The sequence below is a fragment of the Scyliorhinus canicula genome, chromosome 7, assembly GCF_902713615.1.
Source record: "Scyliorhinus canicula chromosome 7, sScyCan1.1, whole genome shotgun sequence".
Taxonomy (NCBI): domain Eukaryota; kingdom Metazoa; phylum Chordata; class Chondrichthyes; order Carcharhiniformes; family Scyliorhinidae; genus Scyliorhinus; species Scyliorhinus canicula.
The window spans coordinates 37,056,299-37,079,603 of NC_052152.1; the positions used below are offsets into that span (position 1 = coordinate 37,056,299).

Sequence of the window (23,305 nt, forward strand, 5' to 3'; positions counted from 1 at the left end):
TAGAGGGAATCACAGCGGTGGTGACTGAAGTAACTGACAACCATCACCACCCTGCCATTGGCAGAATGGAGCCAGGCAAATTTTGCACCCAGGCCTGCTCTCTCGGCCACTCGCCTGTCCCAAACTAATGGGAGGAGATGTACTTTTGGGCAGCAAGACACTGAGATGGGAAGAATGGCATTGATGTGAATTGTGGAGAAGTGGTTCAAAGGAGACCTCAACTTTTTCTTGCAGCCTTTTGAGTAGTTCTGCTCCCTCCCAACCCCCCCCCCCCCCCCCCCCCCCCCAAACGCACCAGAAATTAAGTTAAATAACTGCTTTGTGGATTTGTTCACCTTGGCTCCTATTTCTCCTGGCTTCACCTGGCAGAAAATTCTCAATGGCCATACCTACTCAGGCCACTAACTAAAGACTGGGCAGACAATTTGGTTGTTGGATGTGCCAACTTTAGATGAGATGGTTGACCATATGCCCGTTCAGAAAAGCAGTTTGAAATTTACGATTTCTGTCAAGCAGGTAAGGCTGAAATTTCCCTAAATGTGTACTGGCTAACACTCATAATTCCAATGCTAAACGCTAGTTCACCAAATGTAACAGAAAGTATGTGGCATCACTTACAGAATATGCTTTAAATTTACATCACCAGTTGATGATTCTTATACTTATACCTTAAAATTGAGAAAGCCTAAGTGAAATTCCTAGTAGCTTGCACATATAAATACTTACAAATCTGGATTGTTAGTGAGCTGATTTCTTGTACCAGTTTTCAAAGACTCTGAGTGAGTCAAACTGGCCTTTCGTATTCAATACATTTTTTTCTTAAGGCGCAATGTAAAGGTTTTCACATTATCTCATGCATACCAGCTTTGTGTGAAATACTCTGTTGTAGCAGTCATCAGTTTAAGTTAATGTGGACAGATAGTACAGAAACAAACGCTGAACAAACAGTACAGGTCATTCCATTGAAAAAAAATTAAAGTGTCAGACAGCAGATAGGAAACTAAACATGCAAAATGGTGACTAATGTAAGCTTTGGCACTTCTAAAATTATTCGCACAGTCATGTGATATTATTTAGAAACATGCCACAGGTAGTTTTGGGAATACCTGTTAATTCTTTCCGTCTTGTCTCATATACAGGGGTTGGACTTGACATCATTGCAATGTCAGATGTTGAGAACTCATAGTCTGTAACAGATAACAAATTAAACCAAGTGAAATTGTTGTTTCCTTTTTCAAGAACCATGCTCACATTGCTGTACATGTTACTTATATATAAGTGGTTAACCCAAGAGAATACCGTTCCTGGTATAACTCTCATTATGCCAGGGCATGAATTTGGTTGAGTTCTAGGTACTGAAAGAGATTAGGGGAAAAAAACAAGTCATATAACTTTTGCAAAACGCAGAAGATTGTGTAAGCAGTTGGTGTGCAAGTTGCTCACTGTAAAATACATTGGTTTTTGATTTTGATTTAAAACAACGACTTGAAGAGATATAATTGGTTGGCCATATTACAGGAACAAAACATTTTTTATATCACTGGTCATCTGCTTTGCAGAATTGGATGAATGATTTAATTGTAGTGATAAACAACAGCTTCCAATGTAATCACACATGGTACACCCAAAATTAAGTACATTTCATTCAATACGAAACTATTTGCAGCATAACGTGTTGATGAATTAACTCAACATTATTCAAATAATTCATCTGTCAAGAATGATACTGACATTCCATTCAGTAACATTGTTTGAATCATAGAAAAAGGTACTTGTATTATCCAATAAACCTCACAACAATATAGCTATGAATGGCTGACAGACAGCTGACAGCCAATGCAGCTTCCAAACTTCCCGAGATTAGCATGCTGACCAAATAATCCAACCGTGATGAGCAAAATGCATTCATTCCACAAGATGTGCAGTGGATTGCTCATTTCATTTACTTTGTGCAACAAGAATAAATGGGTTTCATGCAAGACAGTGTGTTGACTATCAAATACATTTCATTACACATATAAACGGAACATTCATTTATCTGCAAAGCTGTGGCATAGCATCTCCCCAGCATGTGTTCTAAGATCCTATCACTTCAACACTAATCCCAATATACTCAGAAGTATTTACTCTTTTTCTGAGTTCACGCTCAATGCACATTGTTAAAAGTGACTGCAACTTCTTTCTCTCCTATCTTAGCAAGTTCGGGCTCTCGAATTGGACTGAACATATTTATGGTATCAAGATACTGGCAATTCAATCTGCGGTTAAACTGAACATGGCAGTAACGTCGGATACTGGCACATGCTACGAAAAGGAAGCTGGATAGAAAATTCTTAATTGCTTATGGAAAGTACACCAGAGTTGTACAGTATTGTCAAATGTGTTTGTATTATTGGACATCATTAGAATGTAGCACTGTTACACATTTCGCCTCAGTTTTTACTATAATAACATTAAATGGATTCTAATGTGGCCACGAATGATGCATGTGATAATACTTTTCATACAATATTAAAACAAAGAGATCTACTGGCTAATTCAATACCGTTCAAAAAGATTCATATAAAAGTGTGATATGACAACATTCCATGCAGCAGCATTGCTTCTACTGGGTAAAAGTTAATTGTCACCCATTAACTTTTGTAACATATAGCTGTGAGAGGTTGTCAGACACTTAAAGCCAAGCAGTCTCTAAATTTCATGAAATAAGAATGTTGATCAAATAATCCAACAGAGACAGGCAGAAGGCATAAATTACAGGAGATATGCAGTGAATCGCTCATTTTATATCTGTGCCACACTGAATGAATTGCATGCAAAACAGTGCTTTGACTATCAAGTATGTTTTACACACAAGTAAACTAAATAAATGGACATTTAATTTTAAAATGTTGACAGCACATACAGCAAGTGTTTAAATTCCCTTTGGCTTTAGCACAAACCTCCACATGCACTTAATATTATTTACTGTATTACTGAGTTCACACCCAAGGCAGAAATATTGTCAGAAGTACCTGTACTTTCTTTCGCTCCTATTTTAGCAGGTTTGGATTCTGGGATTGAATTGAATACATTAAAGGTTTCAGTGACCGGCAGCTGATATTCTGAGGTTGAACTGAACACATTGGGAATGTCAGAGGTTGGCACCTCATGGTCTGCTAGGATAAGAAGGAATCCAGATACAAAATTCTTAACCTCTCATGAATATAGCTCCAGAGTTGCATTACTGAATACATTTGATTTCCTGGAGATCAGTACTGTAGCACTGTTACAGAGTTGGTCTTATTCTCCATTTTTATAACTTAAATAGATTCCAGTGCAACTACACATTGTGCTCGAATAATACATTTCATGCAATCATAAACTTTACATAATGCATTCTTGTTTGAAACAATCAAAGGTAGAAAGAACAGTGACATGAGTCACGATCTTTCAATTCTTATTGGGTACAGGAAAAGTTCCGGAGGATTGCATGACTACTTGTGCAACAGCATTATTGAAGACGAACGAGAAAATGCTGGAAAGTCTCAGCAGGTCTGGCAGTATCCGAAGGGAGAGAAAAGAGGTAATGTCAGCTCTTTTCTTTTCCAACAGATGCTACCAGACCTGCTGAGATTTTCTCTTTCATTTCAGATTCCAGCATCTGCAGTAATTTGCATTTATCCAGCATCATTGAAGAAAAAGGATAGGGATAAACCATCTAACATCTGCTGTGGGGGAACCATTATCAAGAACAAAATATACTTTCCATTTGGAAGGCATGGGTGAATAAGGGGGGATCAATTAGGGCAAATTGTGTTTGTTAATTGTGTTTATTGTGTTCAGTTTTGGCCTCCTTACCTGAGAAAGGACATACTGGTGCTGGAGGGTGTGCAGAGGAGATTCACTAGGTTAATCCCAGAGCTGAAGGGGTTGGATTACGAGGAGAGGTTGAGTAAACTGGGATTGTACTCGTTGGAATTTAGAAGGATGAGGGGGGATCTTATAGAAACATATAAAATTATGAAGGGAATAGATAGGATAGATGCGGACAGGTTGTTTCCACTGGCGGGTGAAAGCAGAACTAGGGGACATAGCCTCAAAATAAGGGGAAGTAGATTTAGGACTGAGTTTAGGAGGAACTTCTTCACCCAAAGGGTTGTGAATCAATGGAATTCCTTGCCCAATGAAGCAGTTGAGGCTCCTTCATTAAATGTTTTTAAGATAAAGATAGATGGTTTTTTGAAGAATAAAGGGAATAAGGGTTATGGTGTTCGGGCCGTAAAGTGGAGCCGAGTCCACAAAAGATCAGCCATGATCTAATTGAATGGCGGAGCAGGCTCGAGGGGCCAGATGGCCTACTCCTGCTCCTCGTTCTTATGAATAATCTGATTGAATTATTTGATGAAGTAACAGAGAAGATGGATTAAGGTAATGTAACAGACGTCTGTTTATTTGGACTTTCAGAAAGCATTAAACATTGTGCCACAAGGGAGACACTTAGCCAAGGAGGCTATGGAATTAATGTGGACTGGGAATATGATACAAAATTGGCTCAGTAACAGGAAGTAGAGGGTGGTGCTCGTAGATGGATGTTTTTCTGACTGGTCTGTAGGCGTGTTCGCCAAGGATCAGTTTTGGGTCCACCAGTCTTTTCAATTTTATAAACAATCTAGGTTCATGTGCGAGGTTCAGCTTTATAAAGTCTGCTGGTAATTTGAAATTGGCAAACTAGAAGATTATGATGAAGATAACGGCTACAAGATGACATAAACAGGCTGGTGAAACGGAAAGAAGCATTGCAGATGGACTTGAATGTGCAGCAGTGTGAAGTGATGCAATTTGGGAGGATTAATATGGGAAGACAATTATATTACAAATGGCAAGACATTGAAAGATGAGCACAGATACTTTAGCGTCCTTATACGAAAGTCGGTGGCACATTCCCTCCCAGCTGCTGGAGGCCACACAACAATCAGGAATGTGCTGCAGAGGACAAGTAAACTGTGCACAAGCATTAATCCCTTTAAGATGTACCTATGTGTGGCCAATTTTTAATCCTCAAGGACCACACAATGCAACAAGTCGGCCACACACAACAGCCAGGCAATAGGGAGGCATTGGTGGCAGGGCGTGTTGATAAGATTCTGAAAAGAACGTTTGGATTTATAGATAAATAGAACATTAAAGCAAAAGCGATCATTCTGAAATATTATAAATCATCAGTTGAGCCTCAGCTGAAAAATTGTGAACATTTCTGGGCACGTCACTTCTGGAAAGGTAAAGAAATTGAAAAGTTTTACCAGGACGTTACCAGGACAGCGGACTTCATTTATGAGGGGAGATTGGAAAAGTTAAGACTTTGTGTGTTCATAGAATTTACAGTGCAGAAGGAGGCGATTCGGCCCATCGAGTCTGCACCGGCTCTTGGAAAGAGCACCCTACCCAAGGTCAATACCTCCATCCTATCCCCATAACCCAGTAACCCCACCCAACACTGAGGGCAATTTTGGCCACTAAGGGCAATTTATCATGGCCAATCCACCTAACCTGCACATCTTTGGATTGTGGGAGGAAACCGGAGCACCCGGAGGAAACCCACGCACACACGGGGAGGATGTGCAGACTCCGCACAGTCAGTGACCCAAGCCGGAATCGAACCTGGGACCCTGGAGCTGTGAAGCGATTGTGCTATCCACAATGCTACCGTGCTGCCCCAATTAACAGTTGAACAGTGATGGTTAAGAGTTGACCTAAGAGTTTGAAGATGATGAACAATTCTGATAAAATAGATAGAGTAAAATAATTTCTTCTGTTGTGTGGGTCAATGACTAGAGCTTTTAGATTCAAAATCATTTATAAAATATCTGAAAGAAAGATGAGGAGAACTTCTTCACTCAGAGAATCATTGGAATCTAGAATGCTTTGCCTGAAAAAGTAGGAAGCTGATTCCCTAAATAATTGTAAATGGGAGCTGGATGAATCCTTGAGGATAAGGAAATCATAGGGTTATGGACAAAAAGAAAGGATGTGTAACTGAACATAAGTGCTCCGTGAATGACCCTGCAAATGGCTCCTTCTGTGCTCTAAGTTTCAATGATTGTATTGGTTCTCACAGAATGCATTGACTAATTAATTCAATATTATTAAAAAGTTTCATAGAAGAGTAAAATAAGGTGGCAACATTCTTTCCACTGCATGAAAAATATATTTATCTAATAAGCATCATGACATTATAATCATACTAAGTTCAGAGTCACTTGACAGTCAGTGTTTAATCATGAAAGTTTACAGCACGGAGACGGCTAGTTCATCCCATCAGACCTGTGTCAGATCTTTGGAAATTTCTCACAGTCGCCAGAATTTTCTGCACGGTGCTGCCCATTTTTTGTTACAATATTTACCCAACTCCTTTTTGAGAGTTACTATTGAAACTGCATTTACCATCCTTCAGGCAGTGGATTCAAGATCGTGACAACTCAACTATGCAGAAGAAAATTCTTCTCGTATTGATTCTGATTCTTTGTACATGCCAGTGGAAACCATTTCTCCCAACTTCCTCTGTCTAAACTGAGAATTTTGAACACAGATATTCAATTTCCCCATAACCTTCATTGCTCTAAGGAGAACCAACCCAGCTTCAAGAAGTTCTCATTCTTGTCGAGAATTCAAAAATATTCATTCTTCATTCCTTCCAAGACCTTCATAACGTTCATGACATGTTCAAACTTCATAAAATAAGCACGCTGACCAAAATATCCAATAACTCAACTGGGTCAATTTCAGGATATATGGGGTAGGCTAATTTCATACAATTTGTGCAACAATTACAAGTGATTTCCATGTCAGTCCATTCAGGGGCTACCAAAAATGCTTTATGCATAACTGAAACACTTCTTTATTATTGCTGAAAAAAGAGACATGCTGTTGAAGTTTTTTGTCTTGCATTCATCAGGACAAATTTGCAAGAATACCAATCCTAAAGGAAACAACAATTTATACTGCATGAGATGAGAGTGCTGACTGGTTGGCAAGTGTACTCTGATTGATAGAGGCATTGCCATGGTGAATGCACCTCAAAACATATTTGTTGAATTTGCATCCCTCTGTTCCCAGCTATCACGCAAAAGCCAGCATCCAATAAAGACAAGAGTACTTGAAAACATGCCCAGCTGATCTAGCGCACGCATATTGTGATGACCTGGCTGATTTTCACATGCAGCGTGAATGTCTGAGAGGGTTGTGGAACCTCAGGCCACCCCAGACATACATATCTGCAAACCTGGCAAAGGGACTGGAATAACCATCCTTAACAAGTGTCATGGGTCCAAATTTGTATCCATTAGATCCACTTGACCACACATGACCACACAGCCATGCTCAAAAGCAAGTTATAAAGTGCTTGTTAGACTTATGTAAGAGTAACAGGCTCTCCTGGTGTTGCATACAATGGGATTTGTCCTCGTGGCACACTGAGTCCATGCATGTATGGGCTACAGAAGACACTAAAAAGTGATGTCCCTTTATGCCCTATGCGAAGGTGGAAGAGACCCCCTCCACCGCGCATGCGCCAGGGTGACGTCAGCGGCCGCTGATGCTCCGGCGCATGCACGGACTCACGCCTCCCGGCGAGGCCTTTCGGACAGCCGCTCGCGCCGGCTGGCGGGGCGCCACAGGCCATTCGCGCCTGTCGGCGGGGCACCAAATACTCCGGCGCGGGCTTAGCCCCTAAAGGTGCGGAATTGGGGAGGCCCGACGCCGGAGTGGTTCTCGCACTCCGGTAAGCCGGGACCCCCCCGCCCCGCCGGGTAGGGGAGAATCCCGGCCATTGTATATGAATGTCAGTGCTGATGTGGTGACAGGTATGTTGGCGATATGTCCTAACGATTCGTAGACTGTATCAAACAACCTGCCCCTTCGGCTATTCACAGTAGTAAAGTGCTGACAGTACCCAACAGCCAGTGTTTGCAAAGCTCAAAACATAGGCCAGAATTTTTTAAAAAAAGTTTTTCGTCATAAACAATACAAACCGGAACAAAAGAATACCAAAAGAGAGAAAAAAAAGTCAAATATAAAGGTAAAACAAAAATATACAACCCATAATTAACTTAAATATGAAACCTAACCTAACCCACTAATCGGGATCAATAATCGACAACAGTATTTTTTGAATGTTAGCAGCCCTGTAGCAGAAGGCTGCGGATTATAGGATTCATACCCGCCCAAATAAAAGAGGATATCAATTTATTGACCTTGATAAAAAAAGGACTTGGGGAGAAAAATGGGAAGGCACAAATAAAAAGAAAGACCTTGGGTGCATGTTCATTTTAACAGTCTGAACCCTACCCACCAAGGAAAAAGGAGGGTATTTCAACTCTGCAAATCTCTTTTGATACTATTAACCAGACTTTTGTAAGTCTGGTTAACAGAACTTCATAAGTTCAACTTATGAAGTACAGCCCAGTTGTGGGCCACCGGGATTAGCAAATAGCGAAAATATGTCTTAGAAAGTGGAAAAGGCAACGTTCCCAATTGGGCTCACCGCCTGGGGGAGGGGGGGGGGGGGGGGGTTTAACTAGTAAACATTTACTCCAACCGCAGCACCAACACCTTAGCGAGTAACTTGACGTCCACATTCAGGAGCAATATAAGGTGGTACAAATCACACTCTGTCGACCTTTGTCTTTCTTAAGAAGCAGGGAAATGGATGCTTGAGTGAGGATCAGAAGCAGAGACTCCCGGGAAAGGGAATCATTAAACATGTCCAATAAAAATGGCACAAGCTGTTCCAAGAACTTCTTGTGGAATTCAATTGGAAAGACATCCAGACCAGGGGCCTTGGCAGACAGCATCAGCCTAATACATTTCAAACTCTCGTCTGGGCACAGCAGGGGGTCCAACTCATTGCTCAAATACACCCCAACCGTTGGGATGGGTAGACGGTCCAGGAAGTCGGACATGACCCCATTTATCACGAGGCTCTGATCTGGAAAGATCGCAGTAAAGCATTTTAAAAACTTGGGGAGGGGTCGAAACGAGGTTGCCATCCAAATTAAGTATGAGTAATCTCCCGGGAGCAACCTGGCGTTATGATTGGTGAGCCAGAAGACAACTGCAGCGGGATTTTCCGTCGGCAGGATCCTCCACTTCACCGGCAGTGCACTCACACCCGTGTTCATATCAGCTATTGAAGTCAGATCGGACGACCACAAAGTAGTCCGATCACTATGGGCTGATAAAACCACATCCATATCCTTGATTGTGGCTCCCTGGACTTTGACGGTCTCATTAGTTTTTCCCAGAGCCGCATGAATAGGGGCCAAGGCTTCATCAATTGATCTTCTGAGTTCCCCAGACATGATTGGGCCGGCATGGTAGCACAGTGGTTAGCACAGTTGCTTCACAGCTCCAGGGTCCCAGGTTCGATTCCCGGCTTGGGTCACTGTCTGTGCAGAGTCTACATGGTGTCCACATGGTTTTCCTCCAGGTGCTCCGGTTTCCTCCTGCAGTCCAAAGATGTGTGGGTTAGGTAGATTGGCCATGCTAAATTGCCGTTAGTGTCCAAGAAGGTTGGGTAGGGTTATGGGGTTACGGGGATAGGGTATGGGCTTGGGTAGAGTGCTCTTTCCAAGGGCCAGTGCAGACTCGATGGGCTGAATGGCCTCCTTCTGCACTGCAAAAAAAATTCTATGATTCAACAGTTCTCAAACTCTTTGCCAAGATATTGGTGAGGACCTCGTCCATTAGTGGCGTGGTCGGAGAGAGAGAGAATCTGACTCCGCCATCTTACTTGCCGTTGAGCCCCAAGGAGCTTCAGACTCTGCCAACAAGTTTCTCCTCAAAGCTTTTTTATCCTTGTTCTTTCTGGCCATTTCAGCAAAGAGGGAACTCTACCCCAAAGCTAACATAGGTTTCCGAGGCATAAAGAACATGTGGCGCTTAGAAATTGGCGGAAAGTTCAGTTCTCCAGCAGAGCCGGCTCGTGCACATCCTCCCCCTACATTATGCACCGGATGTCTACCATAGGCCAGACGTTTAAGCACACTGAGCAGGCACACAGTCGACATGAATAGTCGCAAAATAGGGCATCCCAATATCATCACAATGCCTCATAATATTTTGCTCACAGGTGCGAATGGAAGTCAGAACCATGCCCACCCACAGTTAAAGGACCAATTAAACCCATTTAAGACCAATTTGTTTAGCACAGGGCTAAATCGCTGGCTTTGAAAGCAGACCAAGCAGGCCAGCAGCACGGTTTGATTCCCGTAACAGCCTTCCCGAACAGGCGCCAGAATGTGGTGACTAGGGGCTTTTCACAGTAACTTCATTTGAAGCCTACTCGTGACAATAAGCGATTTTCATTTCATTTCATTCAATTTTGAGTGGTCGTGCACTTTTATCCTCAGTGCATGGGCCAATTACCTTCATATTTTCTATTCGTTCTACTTCTAGGGTGGGACAAAAGGCCAAGAAGATGTTGGTAAGGTGAGAAGTCAGGAGTTTTGCTGCAAGTTGAGAGATCATTTCTGGCAATTATGTGGCGTTTTAGAGAACTCTCTGTTTTTTAAGCATTTGCAGAGGCTTTCTGCAGAAGATGTGGAGATGCCGGCATTGGACTGAGGTGAACACAGTAAGAAGTCTTATAACACTAGGTTAAAGTCCAACAGGTTTGCTTTGAATCACTAGCTTTCGGAGCACAGCTCCTTTAACCTGGTGTTGTCAGACTTCTTCTGCAGAAGAGCCTTGCAATGTGGAAACCTATGTAACAGAGTCACAGCTAATTAGTTTTAACAAGAAAAAAACATTTATTAACATGAAAAAATTGGAATTAGGATATGGTCTCATTAACACAAAGTCCATTTTAAGCACACAAGATGACTGTGGTCAAATACATGCACTCAGCTCTGAACCCAAGTTAGTGTCTTTGGATTTCTCCTCAGAATCTTCCCAGATGATGATCACATTAAAGTTTCCAAATTCTACTCCCCAAAACACGCTTTAAAATCTTCTCTCATAATTATGCTTTTCCATAAGAGTTTGCCTTCCAAAATCTAGTCCAGGTTTTAAAAATGGCTCTTTTAACCCAAGCTTCCGTCCATTTTGACAACGTCTTGTCCAGGGCTCTGCACCGCCCTATGAATGTTTCCTTTGTCTTAACTGTTTTTACACAACCTCAGAGATCCAACCACCGATTTCCATACTTGTTTCAAGTCACTCTATATAATGTTTTTTCTTCTAGAAAGGTTGAAAGAGATGGTCCCTCTTTCGCCTTCTAAAACTAACTGGTTCTAGCAGAGCTGTGACAGCTGACTTCTCTCTCATTATCTATCTCTAACCGCAATCAAATTAGCCAAACTAAAACTTACAAACTTCTCTAAACTTATGAGGGCCCAGTTGCTAAGCAGTGACTTAACCTTCTCTCAGCTTTTATTTACCCTTCACGCTGCAACCTTCTCTAAGCACAATAGAATCACAGTTGGAAATTAACAAACTCCCACACATACAAACTTGTCGAGCATTAATCTAACTACAGATTTTAGCCTTCTAGGCACAGGCATATCAAATTAAACCCACTTAAAATTATACCTTTCTCTAATGTTTACCAATACAAATATAAATCTCTTAAAACTATCTTAGTTTTCCTAACACTGTGTATGTTGCATTACAACAGGGAATCGTACAAGAGTAGGAAAAATTAATAACAGGACAAATGTAAATGCTTTCTGTCTGAATGCATGTAGCATTTGGAATAGGTAATATTGCTAGGATATTGTCAGACCCCATAACTTTTGGAGTATCCAGTGCCTTCAGCCTTCTCTTGACATCATATGGAGTGAATCGAATTGGTTGAAGACTGACATCTGTGTTACTGGAGACCTTCGAAGGAGGCCAAGATGGATCATCCACTTGGCACTTCTGGCTGAAGATTATTGCGAATGCTTCAGCCTTGTCTTGCTTGGGTCACTGTCTGTGTGGAGACTGTACGTTCTCCCCGCGTCTGCGTGAGATTCCTCCAGGTGCTCCGGTTTCTTCCCACAAGTCATGAAAGACGTGCTTGTGAGGTGAGTTGCACTTTCTGAATTCTCCCTCAGTGTACCCAAACAGGCGTCGGATTGTGGCGACTAGGAGATTTTCACAGTAAATTCATTGCAGTGTTAATGTAAGCCTACTTGTGACATTATTAAAGATTATTATTATTATTATTATGTGAAGGAAGTTGTGCGTTCTGAGATTTGGGCCAATGCAATGCTCACATTCCACATGGACCTCTCCAACAAAGAGACCATGGCATGCAGAGCCTCAGGGACCTCAGACAGATCTTCACGCGCATTCAGCTGAGCATCCAGCATCTGCCGCCTGCTGGACAACTCTAGAGCTCATCATCTGCTTCAGGCGCAGCAATCCTCTGACAACCGGAGCCCTCTGGACTCTCTGCCTCAACCAGCTTCTCAGGTGACCATGATCTGCCTTCACCAGTGTGCACTGCCATCTGCTCTGATACCCACATGTCCACCGCGTGCCTGTATCTGTACTGGTGCATTATGCAGAGAGAGGATGTGACACATGTTCACCTGGCTGATGGTCATCCGCAGAGGTCTTTGGGATCCGTCTGGGTTTGTGATGGTATTCCATCTGAGGGAGGAAGAAAAAAATGTCATTCTCAAAACATGATTACAAACTTAGAGTGCATGCAGTCCACTTTCTGGATTCTCATCCGGCTGAACAAAGATTTCTGAACGGTCAAACAACAGGGGTAAGTTGATTTCATGTTTCAGCCTTACACCAATTGCCCTACATCTCTCACACCCTCCCTGAATTTCTTTCCTGTCCACTGGCCTCTTACCTTCCTCCTCCAAGACCCCTGTATCTCCACGACCAGCCCGTCTTCAGTACTTGACTTAAGAGAAAGTGGTTGGGACTACCACCTGCTGCACCTTACCCTTGCATACATGCCAGCCATAGTCTATCAAGGCAGAGGATTATGTGCCACTTTACACTCTGCATTTTACACCTATGGGCACCAACAATTGTTGCCACCCAGAAAGGGCTCTCTCCAAGATCACAACTGGATTCAGTACTCACCCTGGCAGAGTGCAGAGGTCTTTGAACATTTTACTGCACTGCATCCAGGTCTTATGCAGACCATCATGCCTGCTGGTCAGACCTGCCACTTCTCTGCTGGTCTTTTTCATCATGTGAGGTGGCCTCCTCTTCCTGTTTCACAGCGCCAAGATGTCACGTTGGGCACTAACTGCCAGCAGAAAAACCTCCAGGCACTCATCGGAATAGCGGGGTGCAGACTGTCGCCCAGCATTCCTATCCTGCCTGACATGGGCTCCGGGTGCGGAGGACAAACTGCAGAAGGTAACAACACAATAACTGAAGTAATGAGTCAAATAATTTTATTTTCAAATCAGCTCGAAAGGTTAGTCATGGCACGAATCAACTCCAGCCTCCCGGATTGCGTTGATCCACTACAGTTCGCCTACCGCTGCAACAGGTCCACAGCAGACGCCATCTCCATGGCCCTGCACTCTACCCTGGAACACCTAGATAACAAAGACACCTATGTCAGACTCCTATTTATCGACTACAGCTCAGCCTTCAACACCATCATTCCTACGAAACGCATCTCCAAACTCTGTGGCCTTGGCCTCGGCTCCTCCCTCTGCGACTCGGTCCTGAACTTTCTAACCCACAGGTCACAATCAGTAAAGATAGGCAACAACACCTCCTCCACAATCATCCTCTTTTAAAAAAAATAATTTTTATTGGAATTTTTTACAGAAAATATAACAAACAATGAAAAGCAATAATAAAACACCATAATAACTGTGACACCCCCAAGACCGTATCAATGCATGTATCACCCCCTCCCTCCCCCAAACCCAGTAAACAACAAGAGAACTTAAAAATAAATTAAAATTAAATAAGCAAACATAGTCAACGCCCCCCCCCCCCCCCCCCCCCCCCCCCCCCCCCCCGGTTGCTGCTGCTGCTGACCCAGTATCCTATCGTTGAGCCAGAAAGTCGAGGAAAGGTTGCCACCGCCTAAAGAACCCTTGTACCGATCCTCTCAGGGCGAATTTGACCTTCTCTAGCTTAATAAAACCCGCCATGTCATTGATCCAGGTCTCCACGCTTGGGGGCCTCGCATCCTTCCATTGTAGCAAGATCCTCCGCCGGGCTACTAGGGACGCAAAGGCCAGCACACCGGCCTCTTTCGCCTCCTGCACTCCCGGCTCCACCCCAACCCCAAAAATCGAGAGTCCCCAGCCTGGCTTGACCCTGGATCCTACCACCCTCGACACCGTCCTCGCCACCCCCTTCCAGAACTCCTCCAGTGCCGGGCATGCCCAGAACATATGGGCATGGTTTGCTGGACTCCCCGAACACCTGACACACCTGTCTTCGCCCCCAAAGAACTTACTCATCCTAGACCCGGACATGTGGGCCCGGTGCAGCATCTTGAATTGGATGAGGCTAAGCCGTGCACACGAGGAGGAAGAGTTAACCCTCTCCAGGGCATCAGCCCATGTCCCATCTTCGATCTGTTCCCCCAGTTCCCCCTCCCACTTAGCTTTCAGCTCCTCTACTGACGCCTCCTCCGCCTCCTGCATAACCTTGTAGATATCAGATATCTTCCCCTCTCCGACCCAGACCCCCGAAAGCACCCTGTCACTCACCCCCCTCGCGGGAAGCGAAGGGAATCCCTCCACCTGCCACCTAGCAAACGCCTTTACCTGCAGATACCTGAACATGTTCCCCGGGGGGAGCCCAAATTTCTCCTCCAACTCCCCCAGGCTCGCAAACCTCCCATCAATGAACAGGTCCCTCAGCTGTCTGATGCCCGCTCTGTGCCAACCCTGGAACCCCCCATCAATGTTCCCCGGGACGAACCGATGGTTCCCCCTTAACGGAGCCTCCATCGAGCCCCCCACTTCCCCCCTATGTCGCCTCCATTGCCCCCAAATCTTGAGGGTAGCCGCCACCACCGGACTCGTGGTATACCTCGTAGGAGGGAGCGGCCACGGCGCCGTTACCAGGGCCCCCAGGCTTGTATCTCCACAGGACGCCCTCTCCATCCGTTTCCATGCTGCCCCCTCCCCCTCCATCACCCACTTGCGCACCATCGACACATTGGTCGATGAGCAACCTCACCCATTTGATGGACCCCTCCCCGAATCCGAACAGCTCCAGCACCTCCCACAGGTACCCCCACTTAACTCTATCAAAAGCCTTCTCAGCATCCAGCGCCACCACTATCTCCGCCTCCCCCTCCACTGCCGGCATCATAATAACATTTAACAATCTCCGCACATTCGTGTTGAGCTGCCGTCCCTTGACAAATCCTGTCTGATCCTCGTGTATCACCCCTGGCACACAGTCCTCTATCCTAGTGGCCAGGATCTTCGCCTTTAACTTGGCGTCAACATTGAGGAGCGAGATTGGCCTGTATGATCCACACTGCAAGGGGTCCTTATCCCGCTTCAGGATCAGAGAAATCAGCGCCCGTGACATCGTCGGAGGCAAAGCCCCCCCCTCCCATGCCGCATTGAAGGCTCGCACCAACAGGGGACCCACCAGATCCGCATACTTTTTATAAAATTCCACCAGGAACCCATCCGGCCCTGGCGCCTTACCTGACTGCATTTGACCAATCCCCCTGACTAGCTCCTCCAACTCTATCGGCACCCCCAGCCCCTCTACCAGCTCATCTTGCACCTTTGGGAAACGTAGCTTATTTATGAAGCTCTCCACCCCCCCCCCCATCGGTGGCTCCGACCGGTACAGTTCCTCGTAGAAGTCCCTAAAGACCCTGTTCACCTCTGCCCCCTTCTGCACCACATTCCCACCCTTATCCGTCACTCCACCAATTTCCCTAGCCGTATCGTTCCTACGGAGCTGATGCGCCAACATCCTGCTTGCCTTCTCCCCATACTCATATACCACGCCTTGCGCCCTCCTCCACTGTGCCTCCGCCATTCTGGTGGTCAACAAGTCGAACTTGGCCTACAAACTACGCTGTTTCCCCAGCAACCCCTCCTCCGGTGCCTCCACGTACCTCCTATCCACATCCAGGAGCTCCCCCACCAGTCTCTCCCTCTCCCTATGGGCCCGGATGGAAATCAGCTCCCCCCGGATCACTGCTTTCAGAGCCTCCCAGACCATCCCCACCCGGACCTCCCCCGTGTCGTTGGTCTCAAGATACCCCTCAATACTTCCCCGGACCCTCCTACACACCTCCTCATCAGCCAGCATCCCCACATCCAGGTGCCACAGCGGGCGCTGGTCCCACGCCTCCTCCATCTCCAGATCGACCCAGTGCGGAGCATGGTCTGAAATCGCTATGGCCGAACACTCGGCATCCTGCACCCTCGGGATCATTCCCCTGCTCAGGACGAAAAAATCTATTCGGGAGTAGACCCTATGGACATGGGAGAAAAAGGAATACTCCCGCGCTCTCGGCCTCCCAAACATCCAGGGATCCACCCCTCCCATCTGGTCCATAAACCCCCTCAGCACCTTGGGCGCCGCCGGTCTCCTACCTGTCCTTGAACTGGACCGGTCCAGTGGGGGATCTAGCACTGTGTTGAAGTCTCCCCCCATGATCAGGCCCCCTGCCTCCAGGTCCGGAATGCGGCCCAACATGCGCCTCATAAAGCCAGCATCATCCCAATTCGGGGCATATACATTAACCAGCACCACCTTCTCTCCCTGCAGCCTACCCTTCACCATAATATATCTGGCCTCCTTGTCCGACACCACCTCAGATGCCTCGAACGCCACCCTCTTCCCCACCAGAATCACCACCCCCCGGTTCTTCGCGTCTAATCCTGAGTGGAAAACCTGCCCCACCCACCCCTTCCTCAGACGAACCTGGTCCGCCACCTTCAAGTGGGTCTCCTGGAGCATAGCCACGTCCGCCTTCAGATGAGAAAATACCCTAGTTCTCTTAACCGGCCCATTCAGCCCCCTCACGTTCCAGGTGATCAGCCGGATCAGAGGACACCCCGCCCCCCTCCCCCGCCGACTAGCCATAGCCCATCGACTTCTTGCCCTAGGCCAGCACACCCCGCCCGACCCTTTCCCCATGACGATAACGCCCCTCCTCTACCCCCCCCCCCCGGCCCACACCAGCTCCTTCCTGGCCATTCCAGCAGCAACCCGGTATCCTCTCACCCCAGGACCCCTCCTAGCCACGACACACCCTCCATGGTACTTCCGTGAGTCAGCTGACTTCTGCTGACCCCGGCAACTCCCGCCAAAACCCAGCCCCTCCCGACTTGGGGTCATCCCCCCTCCTGCCACACCTCCTTGGCACCGCTTCAGCGCGGGAAAAAACCAGTAGAGGCCACGCCCCCACCGCCAGCTCCACCCCCCCTGCCCCGCAGCGCGGGAAACCAGAGGAAAGCCCGCGCTTTCACACTGCCCCACCCCACCCTTCTGACGCAGCTCCCCCAAATTCCAGCTCCACCCCATCCCCCAGCCCCGTACAGAAGAGAAAATAATAAAAAAAAAAAAACCCAACATTCCCCACATAACCCAAAACCATACCCAACAGACCCACCCGGAAACAGAGCAAAAAACCAGCATAAAAAACACATGTCAAAGTTACAAAAAAGCAACAGCAAAAACAGCAACGACCATAGTGCACCGGACCCCGCAGCCCCCAGACCCTAGTTTGATTCCAGCTTCTCCGCCTGTACAAAGGCCCATGCCTCCTCCGGGGACTCGAAGTAGTGGTACCGGTCCTTATATGTCACCCACAGACGCGCAGGCTTCAGCATTCTAAATTTGACCTGCTTGGCATGCTGCACCGCCTTCGTCCGGTTAAACCCGGCCCGCCGCTTAGCCACCTCCGCACTCCAGTCCTGGTATATTCGCGCTACCGAATTCTCCCACTTGCTGCTCCTCTCATTCTTGGCCCAACGCAGCACACACTCCCGGTCGCTGAATCGATGGAACCGCACCAGCACCGCCCGCGGGGGTTCATTTGTCTTGGGCCTCCTGGCCAGCACTCTGTGGGCTTCCTCAAGCTCCAGGGGCAAATGGAAGGACCCCGCTCCCATCAACGAGCTCAGAATCGTGGTCACAGAAGACGGAAGATCCGACCCCTCCAGCCCCTCCGCCAGGCCCAGGATCCTCAAATTCTTTCGCCTCGTGCGAACGTCCAGCTCCTCCAAGCGGTCTTGCCACGTTTTGTGAAGTGCCTCGTGCAACTCCACTTTCCCCACGACCTCCTCCTCCCGCTCAGCGGCCTGCTGCTGCAACTCCCGAATGGCCACCCCCTGGGCCATCTGGGTCTCAAGCAGCTTGTTGGTAGTCGCATTCAGGGAGTCCAGCAACTCAGCCTTCAGCTCCGCAAAACAGCGCAGAAGCGCAGCTTGCTGCTCCTGCGCCCACTTCCACCAGTCCTCGGGTGCTCCGCCGGCCGCCATTTTATCCTCCTTCCCCCCCTTTTCCTGGGGAGCTGCTGCAGCCTTTTCCTTTGCCCCACTCCAGATAAGCACCATAAATTTCGGGGTATGTTCCTCCAAACACCTTCCCCCACCGGGAATCGTCGAAACAGCGCCGTTTGGGGCCCTAAAATAGGCCCGAAAGTCTTTTAATAGCGGGAGCTGCCGAACGTGCGGCTTAGCTCCGCATCGCCACAACCAGAAGCCTCCATGATCATCCTCAACACCAGTGCCCCACAAGACTGCGTCCTCAGACCCCTACTATACTCCTTATACACCTATGACTGTGTGGCCAAATTCCCCTCCAACTCGATTTTCAAATTTGCCGATGACACCACTGTAGTGGGTCGGATTTCAAACAATGACGAGATAGAGTACAGGAATGAGATGGAGAATCTAGTGAACTGGTGCGACAACAATAATCTCTCCCTCAATGTCAATAAAACAAAGGAGATTGTCATCGACGTCAGGAAGCATAGTGGAGAACATGCCCCTGCCTACATCAATGTGAACGAAGTAGAAAGGGTCAAGAGCTTCATGTTTTTAGGTGTACAGATCACCAACAGCCTGTCCTGGTCCCCCCATGCCGACAATATAGTTAAGAAAGCCCACCAATGACTCTACTTTCTCAGAAGACTAAGGAAATTTGGTACGTCAGCCACAACCCTCACCAACTTCTACAGATGCACCATAGAAAGCATTCTTTCTGGTTGTATCACAGCTTGGTATGGAGCTTGCTTTGCCCAAGACCACAGGAAACTACAAAAGATCGTGAATGTAGCCCAGTCCATCACGCAAACCAGCTTCCCATCCACTGACTCTATCTAGAATTCCCGCTGCCTCAGAAAGGCAGCCAGCATAATTAAGGACCCCACGCACCCCGGACATACTCTCTTCCACCTTCTTCCTTCAGGAAAAAGATACCAAAGTTTGAGGTCACGTACCAACTGACTCGAGAACCGCTTCTTCCCGACTGCCATCAGACTTTTGAATGGACCTACCTCGTATTAAGTTGATCTTTTCTCTATACCTTGCTGTATACATATACACATATAACTGTAACATTATATTCTGCAGTCTCTCCTTCCTTGCCTATGTACAGTATGCATTGTTTGTACAGCATGCAAGAAACAATACTTTTCACTGTATACTAATACATGTGACAATAATAAATCAAATCAAATCAAAATCAGCTCATGAGGCTCTTGAACACAGACTTCCAGTCTTCAGAGTGCTCCATTTAAACCCCCTGCTTGCACCCTTACGGGCCCTGGTGGCGTCTTCCTGCCCCCTCCGTGCTGAGTCTGTCTCAGCGCGCATTTCACATTGGCCAGTAGTTAATGAGCCAGCCAGCGTGAAATTGATGTCAGGAACTGATCACGGGTGGGAGATGATTTGACATCCGCTTCCTGTCCTGCCGATGGTACTTGCCCGATGAATGAAAAGTTCAGAACAGTGTTTAACATTAGATGTGGTTCTGCGATTGGATAGATCTTGCTTAAGAATCCTGATTGTGTTAAGAATTGCATGATAACCAATTTAAGATTATCAGTCAGGTTCGCAGTTACCCTTACAGAAAGTGCATATATTCACACACAGGGCCCTGTCCTTTGTAAACAGAAAGGGCATTGAATGTGCATTGCACCTTTTTCAAATAAAGCTTGGGAGTCAGCCATTCCCTAGTCATTCCCCATGGCAACGCCTTGACTAATCAGACGCGATCTGCCTGGTTGGAATTTGAACAAAAGCTTGGCAGTTAACTGTTCGGTGTATTCTCCAAGGCAATGCCTCTAACAATCAGAGTCCACTTGCCAACCAATCAGTACTCTCTTTTCATGCATTTTAAATTGTTATTCAGTTTAGGATTGGTATTCTCACAAGTCTGTTCTGATGAGTGCAAGATGAAAAGCTTCGGCAGTCTGTCACCTTTCTCAGCAATCCTCATGTTCTTTCCTACCAAGTGACTACTTCAACACTTAATTAAGTGTAAATGTGCGACATCTACAGCAGGTATCCAAACTAACTGTCACTGTGTCACAAATCTCATCACATATTTATTATTATTTGCTGACTTCACATCTAAGGCACAAATATTGTCAGAAGTACCTGTAGCTTCATTTTTTCCTATTTTAGCAGGTTCAGATTCTGAGACTGAACTGAACAGATATGGAGAGCCAGTGGCCGGCAGCGTGTGGTCTGAGATTAAACTGAACACGTTAGGAATGTCAGAGGTTGGCACCTCATGGTCTGCTGCTGGGGATAAGATGGAAGCCAAATACAAAAAGTTTAATCTCTCATGGAAATAATCCCTTGCAGAATTGATCTTGTGCTTCTATTTCAATACAATAAATTGATTCCAATGTAACTAATAAAATTACATATAATACATTTCAGATTATAATAAATTATACAGTGTGTAAATTAATTATTAATCAACATGATTCAGATAAGACTACAGACACTCCATGCAGCAACATTGACCAGAATATTTCAGGCATAGAAAATAACTGTGGGTCAGGATAACTTCTGGGTCCTGACCCTGCACGGAACTGAAGTGTAGCGACACGGTGAATGGTACAGAGGTGGTCAGTGATGCGGCCACCTCTGAACTTGCATCTTATTAAGAACAGTTGTGGATTCAAGCGGCGGGTGTGCAGAACATCATGCCCATCCCAGTGGAGTTCGGAACCTCCCTATTAGACCAGAGGGATCACTCCAGGGGGCCAGGCAGATGGGGCACTAGGGAGGCACTGCAGCCATCCTGAGCAATTGTGGAATGGATGAAAAGCTCACTACATATAGCCATCAGAGTCATAACTCTCCACGATTCTATCACCCAATCGCAAAACCGTGATAGGGGCAGATACAGTAGCAGCTTTGCCACTTGTTCTTAAATTGTTCAAGTCTGACTTCCCGCTGCGAATTGGCCTCTTCTCACCTGCCAAAGAGCAGGCATAGCAAGGAGCCCGTATACTGTTCGTAAGATCCCATTGCAAAGGATACATACTGCATAATTACCCTTGTAATCACTCTCTAGGGAGATGGTGATCTAGAGGTAACATAGCTAGACTAGTAATCTAGAGGCCCAGGCTAAGGCTCTGTGGGACACAAGTTCAAATCCCACCATGGCAGCTGGAGAAATTTAAATTCAATTCATAAAATCAAGGCTATAAACTAAGTCTCAGTAATGGTGACCATGACCACCAATTGTTGTAAAAAGCCATCTGGTTCACTAATATACTTTAGGAAAGGAAATCTGCCATTCTCACCTGGTCTGTTCTACGTGTAAAAGCAGACTTGCGTCTACGTGGTTGACTCTTAACTCCCCTATGCAATGGCATAGCAAGCCACTCAGTTCAAGGAAGTTAGGCATAAGGAACAAATGTTGGCCTTGCCAGTGATGTCCATGTTCCAAGAAATAGTTTTATTTTTAAATTGTGCTGCCAGGTGGATCGTCTACCTGGGATAGATTTGCCTGGGAGCCACCCTCTGGCAAAATGCATAGAAGCAGGATGGTGTCAGAAAGCGGGACAGCTGCCCTCAGGCACAGATGCAGTATCTAACTTTCCCCAACCCCCACCCTATCTCTAAAATCACCGGGTCTGGACAATTCCTGCCATTTTTCTTCCAATAAGCTTCACAAACATGCAATAATGATGGCTAGACAGACACCTGCCAGTCAAGGACAGACACTAAACATCACAATACAAGCATGTTGACCAAAGAATAGAACAGAGAGAGAAGCAACATGCTTAACCTCCAGGAGATATGCAACAGTTTGCTCATTTGAAATACCTTGTGCAACAGGAATGAATGGATTCCATGCAAGCTAGCTGACCAACTATTAAATACACTTTACACACAAGCAAACTGAACACTCATTTAACTGTAAAATAGTGGCATAGCAGCTACAGTATGTCACTTCTGTCACATAACATTATGTCACATCAGCACTCTTAATTACATGCACAAAGTACTCAGTCTACTCCTGAGCTCACACTCAAGGCACAGATATTTTCAGAAGTACCTGTAACTCCATTCTCTCCTATCTTAGTAGGTTCAGATTCTGGGTTCGGACTGAACACATTAGGGATGTCAGTGACTGGTAGCTCAAAGTCTGAGATTAAACTGAACATATTACCAGTGTCAGAGGTGTGCACCTCATGATCTGCAAGAATAAGAAGGAAGCCAGACACAAAATTCTTAATTGCTCCTGGAAAATAACATCCAAGTTACATTGATAAATGCTTTAATATTACTAGTCACTATTAAAATGTAGAAATGTGGCCCATTGATATATTCTCCTATTATAATATCAAATGGAACTATGGATTGTGAGAGAAATAACACTAATATTAAATGACAATATTGAATGATACATAACTTAATATATTGACTAATTAAATCAATAATATTCAAAATGATTCATACAATTGTGATAAATAGTTCTCATCCAATAAGCTTTACAGCCATGATAGGTCAACGGACTATTTCCAGTGTCAAGCATCATATAATCGAGGGTGGAATTTCTCCAATTCTACACAGAGTGCTGGCTGACGCGAGAACACTGCCTTGCAGCTTGCTGGCTGCGCGGTCGGCTTTTCTCGCCCACATTGTGCAGCACTCTGTGAACAAAATGGAGGCGTGGCCCATTCCATCACATTGTAAAAAGCAGGCAACACCAGAATCCGAAGAACGAGACACCACTTTTAAAGTTGATCTCCAATAAAAAAAGAAACCCCCTTCAGGCACATGGGAACCCCCCCCCCCCCCCCCCCCCGGTCCCCCTGCCACAGACAAGGGGAGCATCCCACCCCCATGGTTAAGGGGAACCACTACCCCCCCCAATTGAGCTGAAAGAG

General features: G+C 46.0%; 1 protein-coding gene across 1 annotated transcript in view; it reads right to left on the bottom strand.

The window, feature by feature from the left end:
* The window catches only part of LOC119968873 (target of Nesh-SH3-like), a 371,610-nt gene that overhangs the window by 84,659 nt on the left and 263,646 nt on the right, over positions 1 to 23,305 (bottom strand). The window contains exon 38 of the mRNA XM_038801796.1: positions 1,107 to 1,187. Within this exon, the coding sequence (XP_038657724.1) occupies positions 1,107 to 1,187 (81 nt within the window). The remainder of the gene's footprint in view (positions 1 to 1,106; positions 1,188 to 23,305) is intronic.